The following is a 26,104-nucleotide window of genomic DNA, read 5'->3' as shown; positions in this document are numbered from 1 at the left end:
TAACTGAAAGGATTAGGTTAAGAAATGTCTTTTTCCAGTTTGCTTACTCTGTAGATTTGACAGCTTTTTGCATACAATCATTTCCATCCTTTTAACACAGTTGATTTCCTTTGTTTATGTAGGACTTTCACTTAGCAACAGGGACAAGAAAAGAATGTTTAAAGATCAGAAACCATACTGCAAGCCAGGGAAGTCAAGTGGGGAAACTTATTTTTTGAAGCTAAGTACATTTCAAGATAATGGGGTTTCTTTCAGTGTGTATCTAACCCTAATTGTAGGTCTTTTTCACATACTGGACTTGGCAAGCCATTTATGCAGAAGACCAAACCAAAAATACTGATGTTCGTTGTGCATGAATGTCACTGCTAGCCTATTCATGACCTTCAGCCTCATTCCTCATTTCCAAGAACTTATTTTATTTTCATGCACAACTTCCCTTTGCAACTCCCTGGGGAACATATATTGTCCAATTAGTGTCCTTTTCTATTTTCCGCTTTATGTTTGAAAATGGCATCAAATTACTTTGTTCGGAATTACTTGCATCCTTTGATTCCAGTAGCCAAGTACTGGTCTTTATTTCAAACAATGCTTACTAAAGCCACAGAAGGTAAGATTTCCCTGTAAGAACATTTTACCCTTTTACCATATTTCTCAGTATACCACTTGGGTTGGAAAATGCTACACATCAGTAGTATTCAGTGCAGTGTGTGGTTTCAGTACATTCTTGCTTCCACATTATTATTTTTTGACTCTGTGCCTATGGTTTCTGAACTGGTCTTGTCTTTCATAAATACCTGAAAGCACATCATGAGCCTGAGATAAGCAGCTAATATTATTACAGTGGGGAAGAGTTCAAAGATCAGCAAAAAATTATGCTATACATTCATGTTCTTAAAAACATGGCTTTAAAGCTGAAAGAATCTTAAAAGCCATGATTGCTTGGTTCAGATGTCCTAGTGTAAGAAGAAAATGTGACTGAGATGTGAGAGGTAAGAATAGGATTTGTTGTACTTTTATAGCTCAGAACAAAAGGAAAAAGGGAAATAGGCCTTTCTACAATTCACTACGTATTCCATTTTAGGATGGATTGCAATGCGTGTCCTTCATTTTGTTCACTGCACATTGATACTAAGCTTCCTTTATACTTGCTATCTTCTTACCCCCAATCAAAGCTTTATCAATCACAGCATAGCAACATCACTCATACCTTTAGGCATTCTGCAGCCATTTTTCTTATTACATTCAAATATCCTTACATTCTGCTGCCAAGGTGAATTTATTCATCCAAGACTGTCAGTTTTAGACTGAGAGATTTCTTTTTATCTGCCTAGTGTTCTAATATTGAAATTGCCCTAAAAGAAATCAGATCTGAAGTCTAGAGGGCGAGTGCCTATATTTGGCATTTCACAGCCTCTTTGATCTTTTCCTCCAAACACAAGCTCAGGCACATGTGTTACCATGGAGCCCACTGATCTTTATCTATGTCAGGCTCCACAGCAAAGCCGTTCAACCAACCTCTTCAATTCCTCAAGAGCAAGCTGCGCATAAACTTCTGAAGAATCTAAACCAGAAATTGCTTCCTGGGTGTGACCTCGGGTGCATTAATCCCATCAGTTTCCATTTGCATTAATGTACCAATCTTTGTATTTGGTCAATAACTGCAGAAGACAGCAGTGGGGGCAGCTGCCACCATTGCTAGCCTAAGTTCCCCTTAGATCAAATTCTTTTTCTTCTTTAGGATGATCTGCCACTGCCAGATAGTTTTTCACTTCTGCATTGAGAATTTCTCAGAGATAATAATTATCAGCTTCCCAGATTCTTGACCTTTTGCACTTCACCTGCTGGAAGTCTCTCTTCCATTGTTCATCTCCTTCAGTTTTAATTACATGCCTTCCCAGACCATTTTCTGTTCTAGGCTATGTAGGACACTTCACTTTGCAGTAATAACTTCCTGGTAAGCCTTGCCACAGATGGAAATGTCCTACTTTCTTTATTTCTGACTCGTTTCTCAAGTGCATTGTATCTTAGTCTGTAGCACATTTAGCTCAACCCCAACTTGCAGGGCATTATTAATGTTTTATATCAGAAGTTACTTCAATGTAAAATAAGGTGCTGTAGAAATAATGTGTTTAGTAAAGACTGTTCCTGAAGCCAATTGCTAAGTTATGCCTGATAGTGTTTCTTCACAGACCTCTGCAGCACAGTCCCTTAACAAAATAAATTCTGTAATAGGTTGGTTTTTGTTTTTTTTCTTTGCTACTGTAAACATGTAAGGTTGAAATGCAAGGCACACCAGTTCCTGGACATTTCAGATAACAGGACATGCAGTCCAAATGTATATTATGTATTTCTTTAAAGGCTGTTACAGATTATACTATGACTTGAGATACTGTAATAAAGAAATGAGGCATGAATGAATTTCGTAATATAGACATATAATTTTGATAATAGAAGTTACATTACTGTTACACTTTCACTCAACACACATCAGGTATTTCCTCTACGCATCTCAAATTACTGAGAGTGGCTAAAAAGTTTACGGAACATTACTCTAATTGTTTCAAACTATTAATGGGAAGCCTTATATACCAGAGTGTCGCTTCTTGGCAGGTGAGAACAAAAGGTTCAAGGTTGATGTTCAGGAGTGCAATGTGTTGTTGGTTTAGGCACATACCACATTGACAACATACTGAAAACTCTGTCCTAACCTGGTAATGAAATGTCTCATTTGGCTTGTCGAGGCCATCAAGTTACATTTACATAGAGGACCTTTGTCCTTAACATTAAAGAGTTTTGGTTTTCAAATACATTCCTTCCATTGTATTCAGCTTCTGTAGCACACTGCAGATTTAGTCCCTCCCAAATAGTGAATTCAAAGTTGGAAAACTACAGTAAAGAGAAGCCACTATATAACACTTTCACTGCATGCTCAGCCAGTATCCAAATGCTTATCTTGCCAGTCAAAAGGATAGAACCCTGCAGTTTATATAACACCACTTATATTACCATTTCATCACCTGTATGGAGCTCTCCTGTCCTCCATTGGTTTAAAACTGGGCATGGCAACTTACTGGAATCTCTAGTTTTGGCCACCTTTAACCATTATGTGCGTTGTTGAAAGAAAGGAAAAAACTGTCAAAGTGAACATAATGAAATTTGCTATTTTTTTTACTTTACTCCATTGCTGTTGCTTTCATCATTTCAGTATGCATTTTTGCTTTTTATATGTCTGAAGAGAGACTGAATGAGCCTGATAAGAATGAAAACAGTGAAAATAATCTACAAATGCACAGACAGACAAATTATTTTTCCTTTTCTTTTTTTTTCTTGCATTTCTTATTTAGTCTCATTGAAATACAAACTTCAGTGGATCCATATGTACTCATTTATAACCTGCCTTTAAAAGAGTAATATTAATTGGGATACTGTATGCACATATTCCTTTATTTCCACACAGTGTATCTGACATCTCAAAAGATTTAGCTTCTTGCTTGTGATTTCACAGTACAAATAGATCAAAAACCTGAGATACTAAAGTATAACTTCCTTTGGAGATGTAACAAATACTTCTTTTTAAAAAAATGCACAGTAAAAAATATGATGGCAGTAGGTCTTCCTAATATTGTTTTGTTTTCCTTAACAAGAAGAAAGCAAATGACAATTTGATGTATGTTAGTAGCTTGTAAATTATAACAAGTGGATTTGTTTTGGTTTTTTTTTGAATTTTATTATCGTCTAAGAAGGGATAGCATTTTTCTCTTGTTCTTATCTGGAATATTGTTAAGCATGAGAAAATATTCAGCCAGGAGAGCCAACTGTGTCCTGGGGAGCATCAGGCACAGCATGGCCAGCCGGTCGAGGGAGGGGATTGTCCTGCTCTGCTCTGCACTGGGGCAGCCTCACCTTGGATATTGTGTGCAGTTTGGGGCACTGCAATACAAGAAAGATATTGCGCTATTAGAGAGTGTCCAAAGGAGGGCAAACAGGATGGTGAAGGCCTTGAGGGGAAGCTGTATTAGAACTGGCTGAGGGCACTTGGTCTGTTCATGCTAGAGGAGACTGAGGGGAGACCACATTGCAGTTACAACTTCCTCATGAGGGGAAGGGAGGGGCAGGCACTGATCTCTTCTCTGTGGTGACCACTGACAGTATCTGAAAGAAGGGCACAAAACTCTGTCAGGGGTGATTTAAGTTGGAACTAGGGAGAGGTTCTTCATCCAGAGGGTGGTCAGGCACTGGAACAGACTCACCAGTGATTTCAAGTGTTTGTACAATGTTCTCAGGCATATGGTCTGAATCTTGGGGTTATCCTGTGCATTGGCCAGGGCCAGGAGTCAGACTTCAATGATCTTTGTGAGTCCCTTACAAATTAGGATGTTCTATGATTCTATGAAAAAAAAAATCACTATTCTTTCCAACCTTACAGAATTCTAAATTTATGGGGGAAAAAAAGCTTCCTTCCTATCTTTCCCCTTTCCTTTCTGCTTTATTTTTTCCCCTCTTCCTCTCCTTTTTCCTGTCCTTTCTGCTTTTCGTTTTCCTTTTCCCTTCTGTTGTGCTTAGCTCTGAGAAAATAGTTAGATGAACAGGAATAACAGAAAATAGGTCCAGGAGTGATTCTAGAAAAGAGCTAAATTAAACTGCAACTGGCAGCCCAAATATGGACAGGAATTTCTATGTCTACTTGTTTTTTAATTGAACTTGGGCAGAAAATGCCAACACACAAAACCACAGAAGCTAGAAGGTCATTAAAAGTATTAGTATCAGCTAAATTTCTCCTGTCCAATCAAGTGTTAGACAACTCAAGTTTAAATTTGAGCAGCTGGTCCATTTTCCCTGTTCCTTTATCTGATGGGTTTTCCATGGGGAAGGGGTCTTTATCCTGTTTTCATCTGAGAAAGTCTTATGTAGTTCTTTGCACAGCTGGTTAAATAACTCAGGTAATGGTCTTTTACCTTAGCAATGTGGTCAGGACAAATTTTTTAGTCCAGGTTTAATGAAGAGATTTCCTCAGCTGAAAGTGATTGACAATTTTTCTTTTCACCTTATCCTGTTGTAACTGCAGCTCTTGAGGCTTTTTCTTTTTTGTTGTGTCTATTTTGTCATAATGTTACAAGGACAGTTTTTGGTCTTTTTTTGTAAACTAGCATTCAACATACCAGACATGAACAATTCACTTAAGTAGGCCTTTCTTGACAGCCATAACTCATCTGCAAAACAACAGGCACACTCTGAATGAGAATCACTGCAGGAAATGTGTCTGTTGGAAGAGGGGCTCAAAGAAATGAATCAACAACTTCTCTGTGATAGCTCATTCCCTTCTCTACAGAGAAGACTTGATGCTCATTTTTCCACTTCATTGCATAACCAGGCAAACAAGCCCGAGTTCAGAGCTTGTGCTGCAGTAAGACTGACCACCTTCACAGCCTAATCCAAAATGACTTCCACGTATTTGGAGACAGGTGTTTGGAGCAGGGATGCTTTGCAGAGAAAGAACCAACACATGAATTTAGCATGCTGGGACTGCTTTCCTTTTTGCCAGAAGACTGCCCAGTTTCTCACTCATTGCTGTACATTACTGAGTCCTCCATGCTGTGCTGATGGCTGCAGCAAGCACCTGTCATATATACTCTCGTAAGGATTCACAAACCCAAGAAGTCTTTCATGAATCACATATCTGACACACATCTTACATGCACAAGAACTTGCACAAATAAATAGCGTTAATGATGATAGTGTTTTCTGAAGAGCAGGAAAAACAACTCCAGTATGTGTGCTGGGGGAGAGGGGTGCACTCAGAGCAGTAGGATGTAGGCAGTGTGGCTTCCATGAGAACCATTTTGGGGGATGGAGCAGCTGCCCAGGGCTGGGAGTGTGCCTCACAGCACACACCCTTTTGAACTGAGTGCACCCAATTCAGGAGCAATTGAAGGGGGCTTGTTCTTATGAAGACGAGACTAAATTACAGTGACTAGACTTTTATCTATAAGATGTCAACACTTGTCCATTGCTTTTCAACTTCCCTCTAATGGGAATCCACTGTGCCTGAGCCTGGCAGGGTCCGCAGGGGCTGGATTCTGGTTTTTGCCAGGGTGTGCAGAGCCAGCTGCGTTCCCACAGCAGCTTCCTGCACTGGCTGTCTTTAATCTCAAGGCTCCTGGAGGCTGCTGGTTTGTTTCTGTGTCACCTCCCCCTGCTTCCTTAGCTCATCTATTACTCTACAAATAAACTGTGTGCCTTGTCGTTATAAATACCTGAGTATAGCCTTTCAAATAAAAGGAATGTTGGTGTGTATATACTTTGTATGACAGATTGTCCCTTGCTATAAGGTCTGCTTACACTAGAGAGCTGAGTGCACAGGCCTTTACAGAAAAAAGGACATAAGGCTTGTCTGTTTGGCCAGATATTTGGTTCCCAGAATAAGCTGTAATGTTGCCTTTTTTCCCCTTAATTCTTATTTGGTGGTTTGTTTTAGTGTGTTTTTTTGTCTGGTTTTTTTTTTTTTGGGGGGGGGGGAGGGTTTGTTGTTTTGTTTTGTTTTAATTTTGAAAGGTAAAAAGTCCAGAAAGCTGTTTATAAAGGGTGACAAAAAGTGGACATAATCTACATATTAAATGACATTATATTTGAAAAGCAAATTTAGTAACAGGAAAAGAAAATCATATGGTTGTGTTCTTTTTTTTTTATTTTAGGACAGTGGCATACCAAGACAGTAAACAATTATTGCTAGATTCAGGTTCTGTGGTTAATTTAGAATAACATCCTAATTCCTTCAGAGCACAAGCCACACTGAACCAGTGCAGGCATCAGAAATGAGAGACCCTCCCCTCTCTGAAGGGGACTCCAAAGGTAAGACTTTCACCTGCATATGCCTTGTAGGCTTCCTAAAGTCTGACCTCACTGGCGACATCAAGGAACACCAAATCTCTTGATGAGGCTTGAAAATGTGCTTGAACACAGCATGACTGAAAATAGAGAACAGCTCTTTCACATGCAGTAGGGAGCTGCCCTTCCACCCTTACCACACCCAGGTTCCCTATGAGGTGAGTGTGAGTTAGCTTGATCATAGCCTCCCTGACTTTTGATTGACAAAGAAATTAACATGGAACAAGAATATTAACATGTCAATAACTGAACAAATGGTATTATTAAGTCCTTGATAAAGCCAGAAGTGAACGGGATACTTGCAGGAGCCTGAGCAGAGCTGACTGGATTGACAATGCAGAACATTTATGTCATTAATACAAACAAAACTGTTTTTTTTTTTTGCTGTATTATCCTTACTTCTAAGTGCTTTCCAAAACCACGGAGACATCACATGCTGATTTTCTTGACAGAAATCAAAGCAATTCTTCTTTCCTCATACATATAAGATGTAATAATATTGCTATGTGTCTTCAGCATTGCTATTTTGATATTATTATCTATTCAATGGGTTTTCAGGTCTACGTTTATTACTCAGCCTAGTTCTAAGAAGAAGTAACAGTAACATTCAAGAATTAAAAAATGTGTAAATGTCTATTAGAAAAGACATACTACTGCTGTCATGGCAATTAGGGGACACGCTGCATTTCACTTAAAAATTTCACTTCGCTATCTAATGGTATGTATTAATGAATTATTTTTAACATGGCGGGTTTTGTATTAAGCAGAATGAGTCTGAAACAGCAAGTCTGTGTGCTGCACTGTCAGCACAAGTCTTAAAAGACTAAAGTATATAACATGTTATATTATAATTATGAAATTTGCTCTGAAATTGAGTTACAGTTCCAGTTTAGAAAACTGTGAGATCATAACCTATATTCTTTGAAGCAAGGTGAAGATGGAAATTTTAAAATGCATTTAATGATTTATCTTAAGAAAAGGCATGGTAAGTACAGTCAGCAAGCACAACCATCACTAAAGTTCCTTTCATAAACTCTGTGTTGCATGAAACATGGTTACATATTTGTGTAATATTGATGTTAACCGGAGGAAAGTTAAAATAAAGAAATCAAACATGTCAGCTTGATATTTTTTGCTACAAGTTTTTTTGGGGTAGCGGGTAGACTTTGTTTGAATAGAGGGGAAGAGTTTTAATCACCTTTTAGCCAGCCTTGCTTCCATTGGTCTGTGTCAAGAGGTGAGAGAGGGTTATGCCTACTAGATCTTCATTTTGTGTCATGTTGGGAGGAGGAGAAGTAAATATGCTTTAAGAGAGAAATTGTGTTCTGAAGTGTGCCAGGCAATGTGGATCCAGGGGCACTTAGGCAAGAACTGGATATCCCAAAAATATTGCCCCAAAGACAGTTCAGAGACAGTTAAGAAGGAAGAGAATATGTCTTTTGTTGCTTAAGTATATGCAATATGGGAAGATTAAAGACACTGCACTTTTAAGTCACAGTTTGCAATCAAAGGCTCATGTGATGCCGCAAAAGTCAATGCAAGAACATGGTTATCTGCTAAACAAAACTGCTTGAATGAGTATGGCTAATAACTTTATAGCCACTATGTTTTACACTGATGAAGCAAGAAGCAGCAGCAGTAGAAGCAGAAGGTACAAAAGGTGGTTGATGGTAAAAGGATAAAAATATCTAAAAAGCACTATGATACCAAGGACATTCAGAAAATGTTGTTTAGCAGTGATAGAAATCCAGATTACAATTGTGTACAAAGCTCTGCTATTTGTAAGACAACAGAATCAAATTAGAATCAAAGCCCCAAAACTGCAAGAAGAAAGAAGACTAGGCATTTTTAGATATTCATATTAGTGAAACACAAATGGGATAGAAAAATGAACACAAAGAGAACCACAAATGTTACAGGAAAATAAAACCCCACAAATGTTACAGGAAACTCTATAGAAATATTAATGATGAAAACTCAATTTATAGTAAAAGTGGAAGTGAATTGACACTACTATAGAGGGATAATTTTCATCTGATGAAAATTAAATACTTGCTTTTATCTAAATGAAATCTTTCAGCTTGAGTTCCGTAGACTTTTCCACAGCCAAAGCTTGGTATTTCCAAGTCAGACTCCACAAGCAATGTATTAAGATGAAGCAAGAGAAAAGCTGAAAAATGTCATCTGTTCTCTGTTGCCAAATGCTGACAGTTACAGATAGTGTGCCTGGTACTTGGGGAAACTAAACAAGTTCAAGCCAGAGGCAATATTTTCCTCTGTATCACAGAGTTTTAGGGAAACCACAGTACTGAACTCATTGTTAATAAAATGCACAGGGTGATACTCCACAGCATGCAGTGAAAATAGATTTTTGCCTGGGATTCTCTCTAGTCTATAAATTATAGTAAGGATTTCTCATATTCTGCATGATTTCACCACCTTTCCAGAATTGCTAGAAAGTTTATTAATTTAACTGTGGGAGCAAAGTAAACTTGTGAAGGCTGTGCTTGCTAAGGTTTCTGTTGCATTCCCTTGGAGACAAGGATTGAGTGGGAGAGGGAGAAGGGGAAGAAGACAAATGAGCTCAAGGCATGAAGTGCCTGGGGAAACATTGGATGGACTATCAAGAGATACAGGAGGGGATTGAGAAGAAATGCACCACTGGGAAAGGAAAAGCAGGGAAGTCAAACACACCTTGGGGAAATATTGGTAGATGTGGGAAGGAGCAAAATACAAGGTAAGAAATTACGGAAACATAACAGGAGGTATGAAGAGCCAAAAAGGAGACATGGAAGAAAGGCAGCTCCTCCAGAGAAGAGGAGCCATCTTAGTCTGCATCTGGTCTCTGCCTGCTGATACTGCTTCTAAAAGAAGAGGAAGGCAAAAGGAGAGAAAGCTGAAAACAGATAAGAAACAGTGGCCACTGGAATTATTTCATGTCTAAGAAGAGCACATGCAGCCTGAACCTTCCAGGAGAGCTGTGAGAGGAAGGAACAGTTGCCTTTTTACAGAGGAGTCTGCAGAAGCACTTAGGCTGTGACCACACTGGGACAGATCCCAGGCACCTAACACTGGGATGACCACCACTTGTTCTAAGCCACCTCTAAGGAAGGACTGTGTGTCTGTCAGAGATCACCTGAGTGCCAAGCGCTGCAGCCTTCGCAGTGCAGTCCAACCTCAGCAGGTGCTGCCAGACAGCTAAGGCTGCCTGCTTACCCTGGAGGGATTCTCCCTTGTGGAGCAGCCTCTGGCAGTTCCTCAGATAACCTGAGGAGCACAAAGCAGTCGTAGGCTGGCATGGCAGCAGGCCAGCAATTCAACTAAAGGGCTTCTCCATTGCCCAGCTGGTAACTGCTGGCATTCCAGGGCTTTGATGGACCTGGGGTTGCAGGCTGGGGGCTGGCCTGACCTACAAAACTGAGTGATTGCACGGGCACTTCCAAAGCTTATTAGGCATTCCCTTCTGATACTTCAAAAACTTAAGTCCAGAGAAAATGCTCTGTTTGTGCACCTGGCTTAGCCATCTGTATGTAAACTCAGAATGGAAACTGCTGCACAGAAATAATGTCATATAGGCTAGCCAGGAAGTGTCATTTTCAAAATGCTAATATGCATATAAGTAGATTAACTTTTAAGATTTATCTGTTTAAATGTTCATATTATGCATACATAATATGCAGATATGGTTAATAGTTTCCAGCTCAGATATCTCACAAATTTATAGCAGAATTCGATTAGGCTGATTACTTTTATACCTTGTTTAATATTATAATTTCATTATAAAATCTAATCTGGATGACTTTTACCTTCATATGGCTCCTTTGGTTTTTTAGTAAGCACGCATTTTCAATCATTTTTGTAAATGTCTTGTTAATACAATTTTCTTTAGCAAGTTTTTAAACAGTCAAAACCATATAAGAGTTATTACGAATTTGAGTTTAACAGTGCTTTAGAAAAGTACTCATTCTTGAAATATAAGGTGTCAGTTTTGACCAGCAGACTATAACCCTTAACAAAACAGAAATTTACAAATCCATTTTACCAAAAGATGTTATAAAACCCAAAAGTCTGTAAACAAACAAAACCCCAGATTATATGATATCCTAAGTAATTCAACTTAGTACTTACAATTTCACTGTAAAACTACAGTCTAAAAAAAATTCCTGTGTATGTCAGTCCTTCCCTTCTTCAGGCAAAGAGAAGACTAAATACAATAAACTATAGATTAATTAGTGTCCAGGTTAAATGAAATAATGAAGTAAAATTCTTTTGGGTCTGATATTAGTGTGATTTAAACTGTGGAAAAAAGACATGAAAAGAAACAAGGCCAAATGCTTTAGTATGGGCCAGAGCAGTGATTGCCAACTTTTAGAATACAATCTTTTTTCAAAGATTTCCTCTTTTCACTGAAAAATTGTTCTGAAAAAGGAAAAAAAAAGACTAAATAATTTTCATAAATCTGTTCTCAAATCACTGATAGCTCAACTGAAACAATCTCAGTTCTTTGGATCCAGGCTCTGGTTATACAACCAGATCTGAATAAGAAAATAGTTAACAAAGCTATTCCTGAGTTGTTCCAAGGCCAAACTTTTTACCTCTAAACCCATTTTTCCTATGTGTATCTTCTGCCATTTAATCAGATGTGTGACAACCAAAAGGTGAAACAATCCAGCCACACTCAAAGCTAGTTGAAACAAGGCATTTCTAGTCCATCAGACATTTAAACAGTTGAACATTTTTAACTGCAAGTGGGGAGAAAGTCTAAATTCACCATGGAATATAATATTTTATCCTCTTCTCAAAGTATTTTGAGAATTTGAATAATAGAGTAAATAAAATACATAAATAAATTGTGATATTAAAAGAAAATGCATCATCAATGAAGCTGAAATATTTTGCTATTGCTAAAATAGAGCAAGGAAGTTAGAATGATTTCTTCTCACAATTTCTTATTTCTCACCTGATGTTTGAGGGAATCCTCTTTTAACAAGACTTCATTTTTTTTAACAGAAAACACTTCAGCTGAAAATGTTTTAGCTTACACTACCTACAAATGTGAATATGCAGAAGCTGAGAGACACTCGTACGTCATGTCACCCCCACACAACCCCTCTATGATACACATGGTTTCCATCTATTTTGGCCTGAGCAGCAAAAACCTCAAGAAACTCGGGTTTAATGTTACAAATCATCAGCACCAAAAAGTCACAATAATACCTGATCTTACAATGAAAAACGGCAAAATAGTTGTGTTTACAACTACCTTTTCTTCAAAAGGGAAATAAACAGACACAAATTTGGTGTATGGGGACTTCATGTTAAAAAGAAGCAAGCAGCTAGAATGCCCAATGGATGTTGAAAAAGAATGCTGTTTTGGCAAGAAAAATAACAGTCCTTCCCCTCCTCCCCACCCCTTATTCCCTGTAGCTTTATATAATCAGTGCATTTTTTATTTTTGGTATTAACTTGTACAGGGCATCATAGAAAACATTACTGGAAGGGACCTTGAGAGGTCATGCAGTCTAACTTCTACCCAAAGGCAGGATCTGTTCTTCCTGCATTGGTCCTGAAAGACGTCTAATCTGTTCTTAAAGACAGTCTGTGAAAGGCAAGGGGTCACCATCGTTGCTGTCTGCTCTGGGACTTCAAAATCTTCACCATGAAGTTTTTCCAAATGTCTAATCCGAATCTTCCTTGTTGCAATTAAACAGATTACTGCTTCACCATGGCTACAGGGGGGAGATGGTTATCTTTGCCTCTGCAAAAGCCTCAGACACTTGCAAATTCGGGGAGAGTGAAATTGCCTAGCTTTCTCTGCAATTACTTCAGCTTGGGAATTCTAACGAGACATTGGTCAGAGGTAATTGTTCAGGAAGTGCATAAGCAGCAGCTTGGAAATAATACTAATACTGAGGGGAATAGACTGCCCTTTGGGTTCTCTGTAAGCCAGCTGGACATAACCTAACTCAGTCCAGACAGTCTGCATGAAAGCAGGTCAGGTGTGAAAGATGGCTATTTACAGACTCAGGAAATAGATATGTACTTCATGACACACAGTACCCTAAATTCTCCCTATGAGGAAAAATACATACCTATCAACCACTTAATAGTGAATATAATATCGACTTTTTTTGTGATCATGCAGACACCATTAAGACACATTCAGGACCCACCAGCTACTTCTGTGGTACACCGCAGTGGGGTACACAAAAACTACAGGCAACATGGTGACAAATTACTGCCCTGATTAAAACTCTAGGTCCTCAATTAGCCAGTATGAATGCCAGCACAATTTGAAGTGCCTGCTGTACCCAGTAGATGCCTTGATTTCTGTACAGAACTTCACTGTCCCCCACACTGACTGTCTTGCCCAACTCACCTCCTGCAAACAAGTAGTTATGTGTGTCACAGTTAAACACCAAATTTACTCTCTGTGGAAATGAATGGCTATTCTCAGCCCATCTGAAGCTGTGCTTTGGCCTCTCAGCATACAGAACAGGGCTAACTCTTGGGACGGAGAACACATGCTCTCCCACTCAAATATGTTCTTGTTCCTCTGTGTATCCTTGCTGTGCTTTTGTGTCCTCTTGGCAGGACCTAAAAAGACACACAGCAGATGCACCAATGCACAATTAAATATTACAGATGTTTGCTAATGCTCTGGGAACATGCCCACTACCAAAGCCTTGCCAATTTACATATTATTGTAAGAATATCTTAAAACTGGCAGAGGCACCATCCCACCTGCTGTCTTTGTTAAGGATCAGCATTTCTAGCCCTGTCTCCACTTCAGGACACAATATGCAGTGAAGCAGCACCTGCTGCTCTTGTGTCTCTGATAGGCATATGTAAAGGCTGGAGAGTAGATACAGGTGCTCAGAGTCCTCCTGCACTCTGCCTCAGCCAAATGTACACTGACAGAAATATGAAGTTATCTCAGAACACAGATGTTTGGCTTTGCTGCCACTCTCTGACACTGGCACTTTATTTTCTTTATCATGTGTGTTGAAATGAAAGCCTTTTCTTTAGGCTCTGACCTTGGCAGCAGTTGCTACTGCATTTCATCATAAAGACAGGAGAAAAGAAGAGGGACTTAGTGGATTTTCATGATGCCCTTTGTAATCCTGAATAGTTCAGCTAAGGGCCCTCTAACACTCTGACTTATCATACTAACACTATGTCTTCCACTCCCTCATAGACACTTGTTTACCCAAGCTCATTGTGCCTTGCATGTGATTTAAAGATACATGTACTTTTCCAGTCAGCAGAGATGACTTAATAAAAAATCTGGTTTAATTCTACATTGCTCTTTTTTGATATAATGGTTTAAACTGTATTTTTGTTACATTTTGTTTAGCATATCAGTTTGCATTTCAGCTTATTTGGAGATGAAGCTGCCCGTAAAACCTGTATGTGAACTCTGGTTTTACTGGTTTATGTAGAAATTGTCATGACCTTCTTTAGTCAATATAATTGAGGATTCCGAAAACATTTTGCTAATCTGGCTGTTATGAACAGGCATTGATGACTTAATGACCGTAACACAGGCTAAAGCAATTCACAGAAAAGATTTTTTCTGAGGTTGGTAAAATTGCAAGTCCTACTGTTTCAGTAACACTGCTGTGTTTGCACCTGTACCCAACATGGTTCTCATGGTTTCTGTGCTTTCAGTTTATTCCTACAGGAATGAAACTTCTCCCCATGGCCCACATTGCTTTTCTCAGCTTCCTCCAACTGGGTCCACCTGTGTGAAAGCCTTTTGTGCCATCCAGGAGATCCTTCCTGATTATTTGTCTCTCAGTGAAACACAACCTTTTACTACCCACACAGACTTTCTTTTTTTAAGGTAGGAGAGCATGCAGATATGGTTTAACTTAAAAAAAAAGCAGAAATTAAAAAAAAATTGAGCAGTGAAGACAAGTTTCTTCTCAGTATTTGCTGCAGAACAATGCCAACCTAATGAGCAAGAGGAATGAAAATACAGATTTTGATGCAAATCTACACAGCCATTGTTGTCTGAGTTACAAATTCCTTGACAAGAGTGAAATGTTGTCTCAGTATTATTTCAGTATATAAAACTGAAGTTCAAAATAATGAATTCAAAATTATTCAGACCCAATGTTCAGAAGAAGTCAGACAGAGGAAGACAGTATGAGAAATTAAAAGCATCTTTCTGTGCTTTTGGTTATGAAGAGTCATCTTTACAGTTATTTCATCAGCCTCTAGAAATATTTTAAATGGTCCTGTAGAACGCAATAAAACTATAAGGCATTGACTTCATTTTATGTACTTACTCAAAAAAAGTGGTCCATCCAGTCTCATCGCTTTTAGTTGCCAGAAGTCCACTGTTGCCATGGTAGGTAAACAAGACCAGCTCCTGCCCTTGTGCAGTCATGCTTTTCAAACATCCATTAGTACCTATTGTCAGCCAGATGACTTGGTTATCGGGAGAGACCACTCTCACTGGCATCCGGTTGGGATCCCGTCTGATACGAAGAGTATTCCCATTGCTATCTGTCACTGCAGTAATATCATTATCATTACTGTAGCTAAAATTGTACAGATAGTCTCCTGTGACTAAACTCACAGTGTACTGATGAGTACCATTGACATCAAAGATATAAAGCTCTTGGTCAGTTGGAGAAGCAACTTCATAGAAGTTCATTGAGTTCATTAAGGGTTTGTTCTTTGACACAGCCCGTATCCTAATATTTCCCAGATCAGCAATATACAGGGTGCCATCGGGAGACACAGCTAAGGAGGAAGGGGCATTAAGTTTGGCATCTTTAGCATAGCCGTCTCCGTTTTGGTAACAGTCACAGTTGACATCATTTTTACAATCACACTCTGAGGGTATTCCAGCAATTAATGAGATCTCTCCATCAGTTGTGACTTGTCTTATCCTATTAATCTTTTTTTCATCAGTCTCTGTGATGTAGAGCACCCCGCTGTAGGACACGGCAATGGCAGTGGCTGACTCGAGCGTGGTCTGCACCGCGTGCTTTCCCACCGTGTACTCCACTCCGGGAACCTGGCAGTGCATTGGCCTCCCTGCGGCAATGCGAACCTGGCGGTTTTCTGTGATCTGCAAAACTACGTTGTTATCCAAAACATAAATGGAGTTATCCATTGGGTTGATAGCTAAATCTGTGGGCCATTCCAGACGAACCTAAACAAATACAAGTGTTTTGTTAAACACTTAACCAGTGCAGATTAAATAAATTAATTCACCTTCAGTTTCAGACAGTGCTGTAAGGATATTTTCCATCTGCTGTAAGCAGTCATGACAAAAGAACTGGCATGAATGCATGCAGTAAACTAAAGCTTTTCAGGGAGGCAAGGGAAATAATATTCAGGCATCCATTTTATTGAAAAAAGTCAGATGCATTGGAGCGATAATACAGGTTGAATTTCCCCTCCAATAAATGTTAGACTTTTCTGTATCATAAATAACTATAGAGACAGATATCAACATCTAAATACATACTTAACAACAGTATGCATCCTTTATTCTTGTCATAGTAACAATAACTTGCTGCCTTCTAGATTATGAAATGCTGTACTCCATACCACTAGTGATGTCCCTTCTTACCTGTGCAAGCTTCTTGAGACAAACACAAAAACGTGGGGGTTTTGTGTAAATCCTCTCATTCACTGTAGCAGGCTAAGGTTGATAGTGATTCAGAAAACATCACCATGCCAAGATAGTTTTAACAGATATGTCATTCTCCCAGTATTTACTACCAGGCTTAATGTTTCCTGCTGATAGTTTTGCTGTTCTAAACCGAACTGAACTTTATGGGCAGAAAAATTGAATACAGCAGCATTTATAGCTAAGAGAACATACAGCAATTCACGTCCTTGGAACAGGTTGCTTGCTCCCCCAAATCTGCTGTTAAATATCCATTACACACTCCTCCCAGTTTTATTTTAAGGGGCGAGAAAGCAGCATTTCAATTTCTATCCCCAGCTCAGCTTTGCAAATTAGCAGCAACTAAGAAGTACCTGGCTGATGTGCATGCTGGTATCACAGGTCAGAGGTCGTGCTGAGGTCAGGTCATTGGAGCCAAGCAAAGTCGATATTATTCCATTCTGATCCACTTTTCTGATCATGGTCCCATCAACAAAGTAGATTAACCCATTCTTATCTATAGCTATTCCTTTAGTGAAGCAAATAAAAATTAGGGGGGTTTGTTGTACTAGCAGTGAATGTGCTAAGCGTAACTAAGGGTATAGGTGGTACATTGCAGGCAGCAAATCTGGTCTCAGGCAGCAGGTAGCAAAACAGCTTGTGAACATATTTTGCATAAAACCCCAATATTCAATAAGAAATCTACTACTGTTCATTGCATTTGCTGTTCATTTGCTGTTGTGTGTTGGTGTGTTGAGAAGGGACTAGCTTTTAAGTTAACCTGAAACATGGGAAAAGTGGGACCAAAAGCAATGTGAATTTTATATCTTCACCATTGCCTGCCAAACTCATAATCAGTCCCCTGTATCTCTCATCCTCAACAGTCTTTCCAGTTGGAAAAAATTATTCAAACCCTCAATTTTTCAGCCAGTTACTGGGTTCAGTAGTTAAACACACTCATGCTCCCAGCTCTGAACTTCTGCATTATTTTGAAAGTTAAATATGGAGAAGTTTTTACCTTTAGGGCTCATGAGAGTTGCCTCTACTGCCTTGCCTCCATCACCACACCTTGCCTCATCGAATGGCAGGCACTGTTCCCCTGTTCCTCCTATCACCTCGGCATTTTTGGTCAGGTCTTTTGCACCTGTGAGCGACTTGGGCCGATAAATCCTGCGTGTGTTCGTGTCAGAAACGTACAAATCTCCCGTCACAGGGTCAGTTGCGAGGTAGTATCTATGAGCTGGGTTGTTGCTGTAAAATGGAATGACACATTGCATATGCTGTAATTAATTGCACCTAACACTGGATCAAGAAGAAAAGGGTTCAGTTCATATGCAATTTGCAGCAATACAGAAAGAGTTAAAGTCAATGGTTTTTCAGTTCACATTTCTTGCCTGTGTCACAGGCAGCCCAATCTAACTAATCCTTTTGGGGACAGAAGATCCATTTTCTCCATGGTTCTCACAGGCTTGTTCAGTGCTCTGTAATTACAGACAGCACGTGTCTCTGTAATAGGCCAAATGAAAATTTTGTAGTTTAAAACCTTCCAGAAGTTCTGGGAACCTTGATCCAGTTCCAAATTTTGAAAGAGGACCCCAGGCTTTGTTCACTTTGTTGCTATTATCCTACCTGTTTTATTCTAATTCACCTAAGGCTGCTCATGTGCATGGTTTAGGTAATTCATAAACAGATAAGGCAGAGTTCGTATGATGAGTTCACAGGCAAGAGATAAGACATAATTCATAAGTATTTGTTTAATCCACTGCTTTCAAATACCTGATACGCATGATTTAACACATTAGGAAAAATCATCTCTTCCACCAGAGCACTGAGTGAGCTTCTCCATTCTTCTTAACTCAGAGTCATATTTCAAATAACTGTACACACTGGCACAAAACTGCTAACTATGCCAACACAGTCTTTATTACAGTGAAAATATATATTGCTAACCATTTTCCCAGAAACTTACAGTTTGCCTCTCCACTGGTGCCACATAATTGAGAATTACTGTCTTTTCTCCCCTGCTGGTGAAAAAAACAGCCCTGGAGATTACCTTTTGTGTTGATAGATTATGATGTAGAAACTTAACCCACTGCAGTTGGGATTCTTGACCTAATTTATGGCACGAAGAGCTGAAATAAGGTCATGTAAATACAGGAGGTAATTTCAGACGTTCCCCTCATGGACTGAAGCAGTGTCAGAACAGTCACTTCTGATGTTTGCAAAAGTGCTGCTTAAACAGATCTACCAGTCTGGTGATAGCCAAACATCTGTTCGCAGAGTGCTATACTTCACATTTTGTAAATACATAACTGTGCTAATGTAACACATTTGTATGTACTGCCACTCGGAAAAAGCAACAAGAGACTAACAGGAACAACTTGTGAACAAATGATGTCTTTTAGCAGGGACAGATTTTTATAGCTATCCAATTACGAAAACATAGAAAAAATGTGTTGCATAAATAGGATTTTAGTTGGTTTTAAGACTTTTAATATGTTGGTTCAGAATGAAGAAACCAAGTGAAACAAACTAATGAAATCAAATACACAATGATTAGCACCTCTTAAAAAGCTCTGCTGTATCCCTGGGTATTGTACAGCATGTCTGAAAACAATCAAATGTAGGCTTACTTTAAATTTCTGTCTGCAAGAAATCTATTACTGCCAATGTGCCAAACAGATGGAAGGTATTTTCAAAACCTTAATTTATGCAGCAATCATTTAATATGATGACTACGTAGTGTACAAATTATTTATACCTCCATAGACTGAAAATTAAATTATACCCATTTACGTGATTACTTTGGTCTTTAAGAAACTTTGCAGGCACTTCAAGTACAAACACATTGCAAAATGTGAAACATGCAATTAAATTTTATTTCATTGTAATTTAAAATAAAGTCCTTTCTTATACTACTGAAATCTAAATTAAAATACCTCTCTTGAACCCATCTAACATTGCCTCAATCATATTTTTTAACCAAAGGAATAAGGAATCATCAAATCAAAAGCAATGTAATTTATGACTTATGCTATTATTTAATTCTAAAAAGAATTTTGAAAGCTCTTTTCTGTATAAATATGAAAATATTTCTATGTTCTAATTAATTCCAACATAAAAAACATTAGGGGCTGAGTTCTCGTAGTAAGTATTATATGCTTACCAAACAACCAAAAAAAATTACACCTGATAATTTATATGTATTTTCTCATTGTACTAAAAAATCCCCCCAAGTTTGGGAATGCAGAGGATATTACTACTGAATCAATATAAACTCTCCAATTTGCCATATGTAGATGTCTAATGGCTCCTTTCTGAGCTAATACAACAGGCATTTCTTCAGCATTTCTTTTCAGGTGAAAATTAAATGGTTGAGGCCATTTTAGTTGATAGAAACCCCCAGTAACTCATGGAAGCAAAACACAGTTTGAGGGACTGAGTAACTGTCCAGTGAAAACTATGTTTGTTTTCTAGCCAAAAAACATCCATGTGCACTAGGCAGATCTCAAAAATAGTACAGGGATAAGCAGCCAGCAGCTGGAAAGCTGCAGAGTTTATGCTATTTCATTGTAGCCTGAAATGAAATTAAGCTTCTGTCTTCTACCAATAACAACAAATGCAAAGAAATAAAATCCACAGTCAGTGACTTGACTCATTCAGTATTGTCTAATCTCTGTCAGTAGCTCTGCAAAACATGCAGTTATATACCAACATGGGCTCCTGTAAAGACAAATGACTAAAAATTAACTTGTTCTGTCTACACCAAATAATCTGAGTGCTTTGAATGTACAATGCACACATGCATGAACAGAGCTGTAATGATCTATTTCCCTTTGCTTTTATCTTTCTTAGGCTGATCTTTTACTTCTTCAGCTGTCAGATCACCTGCACTACTGTCCATGTACAGATTTGTAAAAAAATACTCTTCCTGCTTCAGTTCCTCTCTCTCTTGCCTTCACTATGTGCCCTCTAAACCATAGACCAAACTGTCTAAACCTCCAAGCTGTTTTTATGTTTTGCTAAAGTTTTTTTCTGGCTTTCTACAGACTTGGGATAGTGCCATAGCCTACAAATGACCTCCCTGTCTTCAAAGTCCTTCTAAAAATGACTTCTTCCATGAATGCCTATCAGCATTAATCACCCACAGACAGCAGTGTGCATAAAGACATCAGTTCAGCTCTGAGATTGAGAAGATGTGAGGTCACTGGTACATGAGAGGATAGATTTGATCTGCATCCCCTCTCTAATTTAGAGTACAGGCTACTTGAGGTGGGAGACACATCACACTGTGTGCTGAAGCACCGTGTTTACAGGCTAGGAGAGCTAAATGCTGCAATAGGTAAGTATTTAGACTTGTTTAGGAGTTTTACTTGAGGAATGCATATTTTAGTGCATTTTCTTAGTTCTAATACCTAGTAATCATATATGGCAAAGTGGTCTGTTGAGGGTTGTTTTTCAAACTGCAGTTTAAGTAGAAATCTCCTTAGCAGCCTGAAGGGCTTGGCAGTGAAGCTGGACATTTGCTCCCTTCTCCTCTTACAGACCACACAGATGTGCTTCCCTCTGCAGCATTTCACAAGAATGCACAAATTCACATAGACAAAAGAAGATACTGGTCTCACAGTATGTCCTTAGCTGGGCAATCCATGGCAACAGGAATTGGTGGATTCTAAAAGTTTACACATCCTAGATAAAAAGTAGCTAAATTAATAGAAAAAAAGGCTGCCAGGGGATATTAAGCATAAGGATCCCACTCTTGGCTTAGGAAGCCCCTGATCAGCAAATCTCTAAGGTTGAGAGTAGACACTGGGAAAATGTATGGTGCAAGAGAAAACTCAAACTCGTAGTAGATCATGTCAAGCTCCAGTGATCTCCACATCTCCCGCCTACAGGCTCCAAAACTGCTCCCGCAGAGCCAGTTCTCCACAGTCCTGTACATCTTCTGTCTCAGGAGAAACTGTGCCGCCCCTTTGTGGGCCCATGCTGTTACACTAATTTGTGTGGTATGATTGCAATTGTGCTACCTGGAGGTTCGGCATGTGTAGACATGAATAAAAAGCAGAAAAACTTCAATATTCTCCCTCATCAGCTTTTCTTACATGCAAGGATCCAGTTTCTGAAATACCACGGTTGAGCCTGTGACTATAGCTCTGCCAGAGGCAGGAGAGGGCGGTGCTACTACATCACAGCAAAACAAACCTCAGTACACGTCTGCTCTTTAATCCCGTTGGTACATTCCACATTCCCATTTTAAGTATTATTCCACATTCCATACATTTGCCGAGACAATGTCCTATTCACCTGCAATCACAACTTTGTGACACCACAAGGGATATAGTTCTTTTAAGTGTAATGGAACAAATGCAAACTAAATATAATGCTGAAAACCTAAACCCACCCAACAGAAGAGTCTGCCTCTGAGTCACACCTGGAAAATACCCCATAAAACCAACTAGACTGCATAAGCTTCCAATTCTGATCATTAGCACCAATGCAAACATCTTATTTAGTCATGGAATCTTTTGCCTAACACATTTGAAACATACTTTTAAAAACATAAAACCCTTCCTCCCAAAGAAGTATGTTCAAAGAGAAGTGAATTTAAAAAGTGAGGACGAGCGAGATGACTCTCTGGGGTTTATTTTAAAAAAAAGGAAGGAAAATGACTGGCAGCAAAAAGGAGAGAAAGGGACCAGTGGGCCTGCTAAGCTGTATACTTAGCAGTTCTGCCACAAAGGTTTGCAGGGTTTCATGTTTCCAACAAGATTTTAGCATGACTCTTTTTTTTTCCTTCCTATCAGCACCAACTGCTGTGGCAAATCAATTCTAAGCAATCACCATCTTCTCTCCTGTTTTTGCCATTATCGTAGCAAAGCTAGGATGGAGGAATGTTGTATTACAATCCCCTGATTACTACTGTTTCTGTGACCAGTCTAGTGAGTCCTGGTTTATTTTAAAATCCGAACTCCTGGAGTTTTGTTATTATTATTTCAACTTCCTTTATTAAAAGAAGTTCTCCTTTAAAGAAACAAATCTGTTAAATGTGAGCCTGAAAAGACTCAACATCAAAAGGTTAATGAAATTAACTCCCTTGATACTTTCCTAATTTTATTACTTATACGCCATTCTCGTTGTATTTGGGGTATCTGATTAATGAGTAAGTTTTTATAGGATCAGCAAAACTGCTGCCAGCAAGGAGTGAGCAGAGATGAGGGAACAGCAAAGGAGGGCATACACACGCATAAAAAGAAGCCTGAGTGTGGACAGAGAGTGATGAGAAAAGAAGAACTCGTATCCGAAAGGACGATACAGCCTGACAGCTGACATAACTAAAACATATGAACTCATTATTTTTGAAAAATACTCCTCTTTTCTAGTAATACATCTCAGAAATGACTTCTCCATTATAAGCATTCATTTGTTAAAAAAAGAAAGAACAGTTAGAAAAATATAAATCTTCTTTAAGGAATGCTTACCTATGTCTAAAATCTTTATTTCTTGGTGGGAGCAAGTAAAAAAGAACAGAAAAACATTATTAGACAAACATTCAGAAAGGATGTTTAAAGATGAGAAGAAGACAACATTTATATCTATCATTAGTGAAGTGCTGAACGATCATCTCTTGTCCACTTACACTGATGGTGCGGGTTAACTCTTAAAATCCACAGAATTGTTACTTTGGGTAGATTGAATTCTCACATTTAGATAAGCACAGTTAAAATATTTTATGAGGGTAAAATGTTTTCACTTCAAAATCTTTTGACTCAACTTTTTTTGTTCCCAAAAGCATTTGGAAACTCCAACTTACACAATGTCAGAAATCAATTCAATACCTTAATTTGCCACAGTAATTCACCCCTCCAAAAGTCCAGCATAAGAAAGCCACATACCTTAGCTCCAGAACACTAGTTACATTTCCAGATGGGAATATCCGACGGACGTAGTTGAAGTCCCCCACGTACAGACTGCCATCAATGCCACAAGCTAAGGCAACTGGAGCCAGTAACTTATTACCATCAGCTTGGCCATTACAGCTTGGGCAGGAGATGCTGCGGCGCCTCCCATTGCCCATAATGCTACTGACAACTGGAGGTTGCTGAGATATAAATTGATTTTCACCATTTCCTTTGTAGAGGATTCCTGGCAGGTAATATAAAAAACAAAACAAAACAAAACAAAAACAAACCCCAAAAATAGTTTATAAAAACTTTGAATGTATGTACATAAAATGATGATTAGGTACTCTAAATATTCCTTTTGCTGATAAATACCACTTTAATGAATTTTAATTGTTTTACCACCATATTTTTCTCACTAAAAGTAATAAAACTTCATTAAAATATTTAAGCCATAGACATGCAAACATTAAATTAGCTTGTCCACAAAATGTAGTGGAAACTCTAAATACAAACCAAACACATTTTCAATTGTTCTTAAGTGTCAATAATTTTCATAGCTGTAATTCAGAATAAAAATTGTCATGTTGAAGGAAATGTAAGGTGTATTGATGAAAGCAAGGTCTGTGTTCCCACATCTTTACAATTTTGAAATTGCCCAGAAAAGACTGACATTCTAACTGGGTGTTTGTTATAAAAAAAGAGAAAACATTTATTTGCAAATTGTATTCCTAAAGTTCTAGTATAACTAATTATCAATAGAATGCCAAGTGAAATCTAAAGTGGACTAATGCTGCGAATTGTAAATATTAATTAAAGAGCCACTTAAAAAAGTAGTAGATTTCCTCAATTTTACGTTGTAAAATACTCTTTAGTCAGCTCACAGCAAAAAATGTTCCCCTGGCAACAAAATCTGCCTCAATACCATGTCTGCAGTTATAGGCAGTTATTAAAAATGTCAAAACAACAAAAAAAATGTGGTGCCAGGCCAATCTACTTCTAAAACTTAATTCTGCTTTGAGGCATGAAAGAAACAATAACTTCATGAAGACAAAGCAATGTGCCAGCAGTATTTTTCTTCCTTATAGCCTACATAGGAAGTCTGAGAGGAAAAAATGGATGCTTTATGTTAAATCTTAGGGGAAAAAGAAGTGTGTTAAAATGTTGCCAGACCCTCACTGCTCAATCTCATAATGAATCCATTAAGGTGTCCTGTACAAATGGTCAGCTATTATGGTTATACTCGTAAGTCACAATATGTCTTTCCGTGGTACAATCCATGTAAACCACATGTCACTTTGTACTTTACAGTGATCTGTGTTTTATTGATTGCATGCCCAGAGTTTCAAGGCAGTTTGGGGCTGAGGGATACCTTTTTCTTTTGAGATGTTTATAAGGAATTTAAGATGTATTTCTCTCCTCAGTCCCACAGTGCACTCTGTACTGAAAGGTACAAGAAAAAATAACTTTGCTTTCTCCTTTAAATGTTTTAGGTGTTTTCAATGCTTTTAATATTACAAAATGCAAGAGATTATAAATGTAAAACCAATATACATGATAAAATTGGGAAATATGATAATGATTTACGGAAAACCAATGGCAAGTAATCTAAATAAGTAATCTAAATCAAAAGAGGGAGAATGTATTTTTCATGAATAGTTAAAGCCTGAATGCATTAACAGTATACGAAATCCCCTCTCCTATGATTACATCATTTATGACAATCATGGCACTATAATTTTGCCTGAAATAGCTGAGTTCTACAATTTTCATCAGAGGAATTCTACAAGTCAGCACAGTGCACTATTGCACCTGATTTATTCTGTCATTACCTTGAAAAATTGGTCCTTCACATTTCTCCTCTATTATCACAGAATAAAAGATGTACATTAGTCTATTTACTGCAGTAGTTTGGGATGTCCACACAAATACTGTCTGCACTTTCTTCTGAATAAATTCATGCAGCTCACCCACCTTGTCATTACAACTCTCCACTTCGTTTATTCAATTAGACACATGTCACTTTGAAAAGTCATTATGTGTCAAATGTACTTTTAAACAGAATTTAAAGCCACCATCAATTTACCTTGTGAATAGAATCAATCTTATATATATATTTATAATTATAGCTCTTTACATTTTTAGATGGATTACAACAATTTACAAAGGGTTTTTTTTTTAAATATATTTTAAATGACATAAAATGACACCTTTTCCCTTGGTTTGGTTACCTTGTTTCTCTACCTGTCAGAAGCAAAGCTTTAGGTGGTGAGCAGTGTAGCACACAAATAAGCTCCTGTAATAGTGGGAGACCTTCAAGGGACATCAGGTAGTGCAGAAGTGATGTTCTTCTCATGAGTTACTTCTGGACTCCTCTGTTGCATGAAAATCCAGTGCAACCAACTACCACCTTCAACCATGTGACTCTGTTTATTTCATCTTTCCTACGTGGTTCCAGACAAATTTTGTTGCTGAGCTGCACACTGGACAAATATACCTTGATGCCAAAAATACTGTGGAATAGCAAATTGCAGTTGGAGAAAGAGCCAGAGTATGTGAGAGCAACAGCTCTGCAGACACCAAGGTCTGCAGAAGGAAGAGGAGGAGGTGCTCCAGGTACTGGAGCTGAGATTGCTCTGCAGCCTGTGGGGGAAGCCCATGGTGAGGCAGCTGTGCCCCTGCAACCCGT

General features: G+C 38.4%; 1 protein-coding gene across 1 annotated transcript in view; it reads right to left on the bottom strand.

Annotated features, from left to right (window-relative positions):
* TENM3 (teneurin transmembrane protein 3) overlaps window positions 1-26,104 on the bottom strand; it is a 608,874-nt gene that overhangs the window by 18,800 nt on the left and 563,970 nt on the right. Inside the window, exons 22-26 of the mRNA XM_071556284.1 lie at window positions 23,410-23,659; window positions 22,996-23,016; window positions 17,535-17,767; window positions 16,891-17,045; window positions 15,180-16,054 (exon numbers count right to left, since the gene is read on the bottom strand). Coding sequence (XP_071412385.1) covers window positions 15,180-16,054; window positions 16,891-17,045; window positions 17,535-17,767; window positions 22,996-23,016; window positions 23,410-23,659 — 1,534 coding nt within the window. The remainder of the gene's footprint in view (window positions 1-15,179; window positions 16,055-16,890; window positions 17,046-17,534; window positions 17,768-22,995; window positions 23,017-23,409; window positions 23,660-26,104) is intronic.

The sequence above is a fragment of the Pithys albifrons genome, chromosome 5 (genome assembly GCF_047495875.1).
Source record: "Pithys albifrons albifrons isolate INPA30051 chromosome 5, PitAlb_v1, whole genome shotgun sequence".
Taxonomy (NCBI): domain Eukaryota; kingdom Metazoa; phylum Chordata; class Aves; order Passeriformes; family Thamnophilidae; genus Pithys; species Pithys albifrons.
Note: the sequence above shows the minus strand (reverse complement) of the source record. Positions and strands in the feature narration are given on the sequence as shown.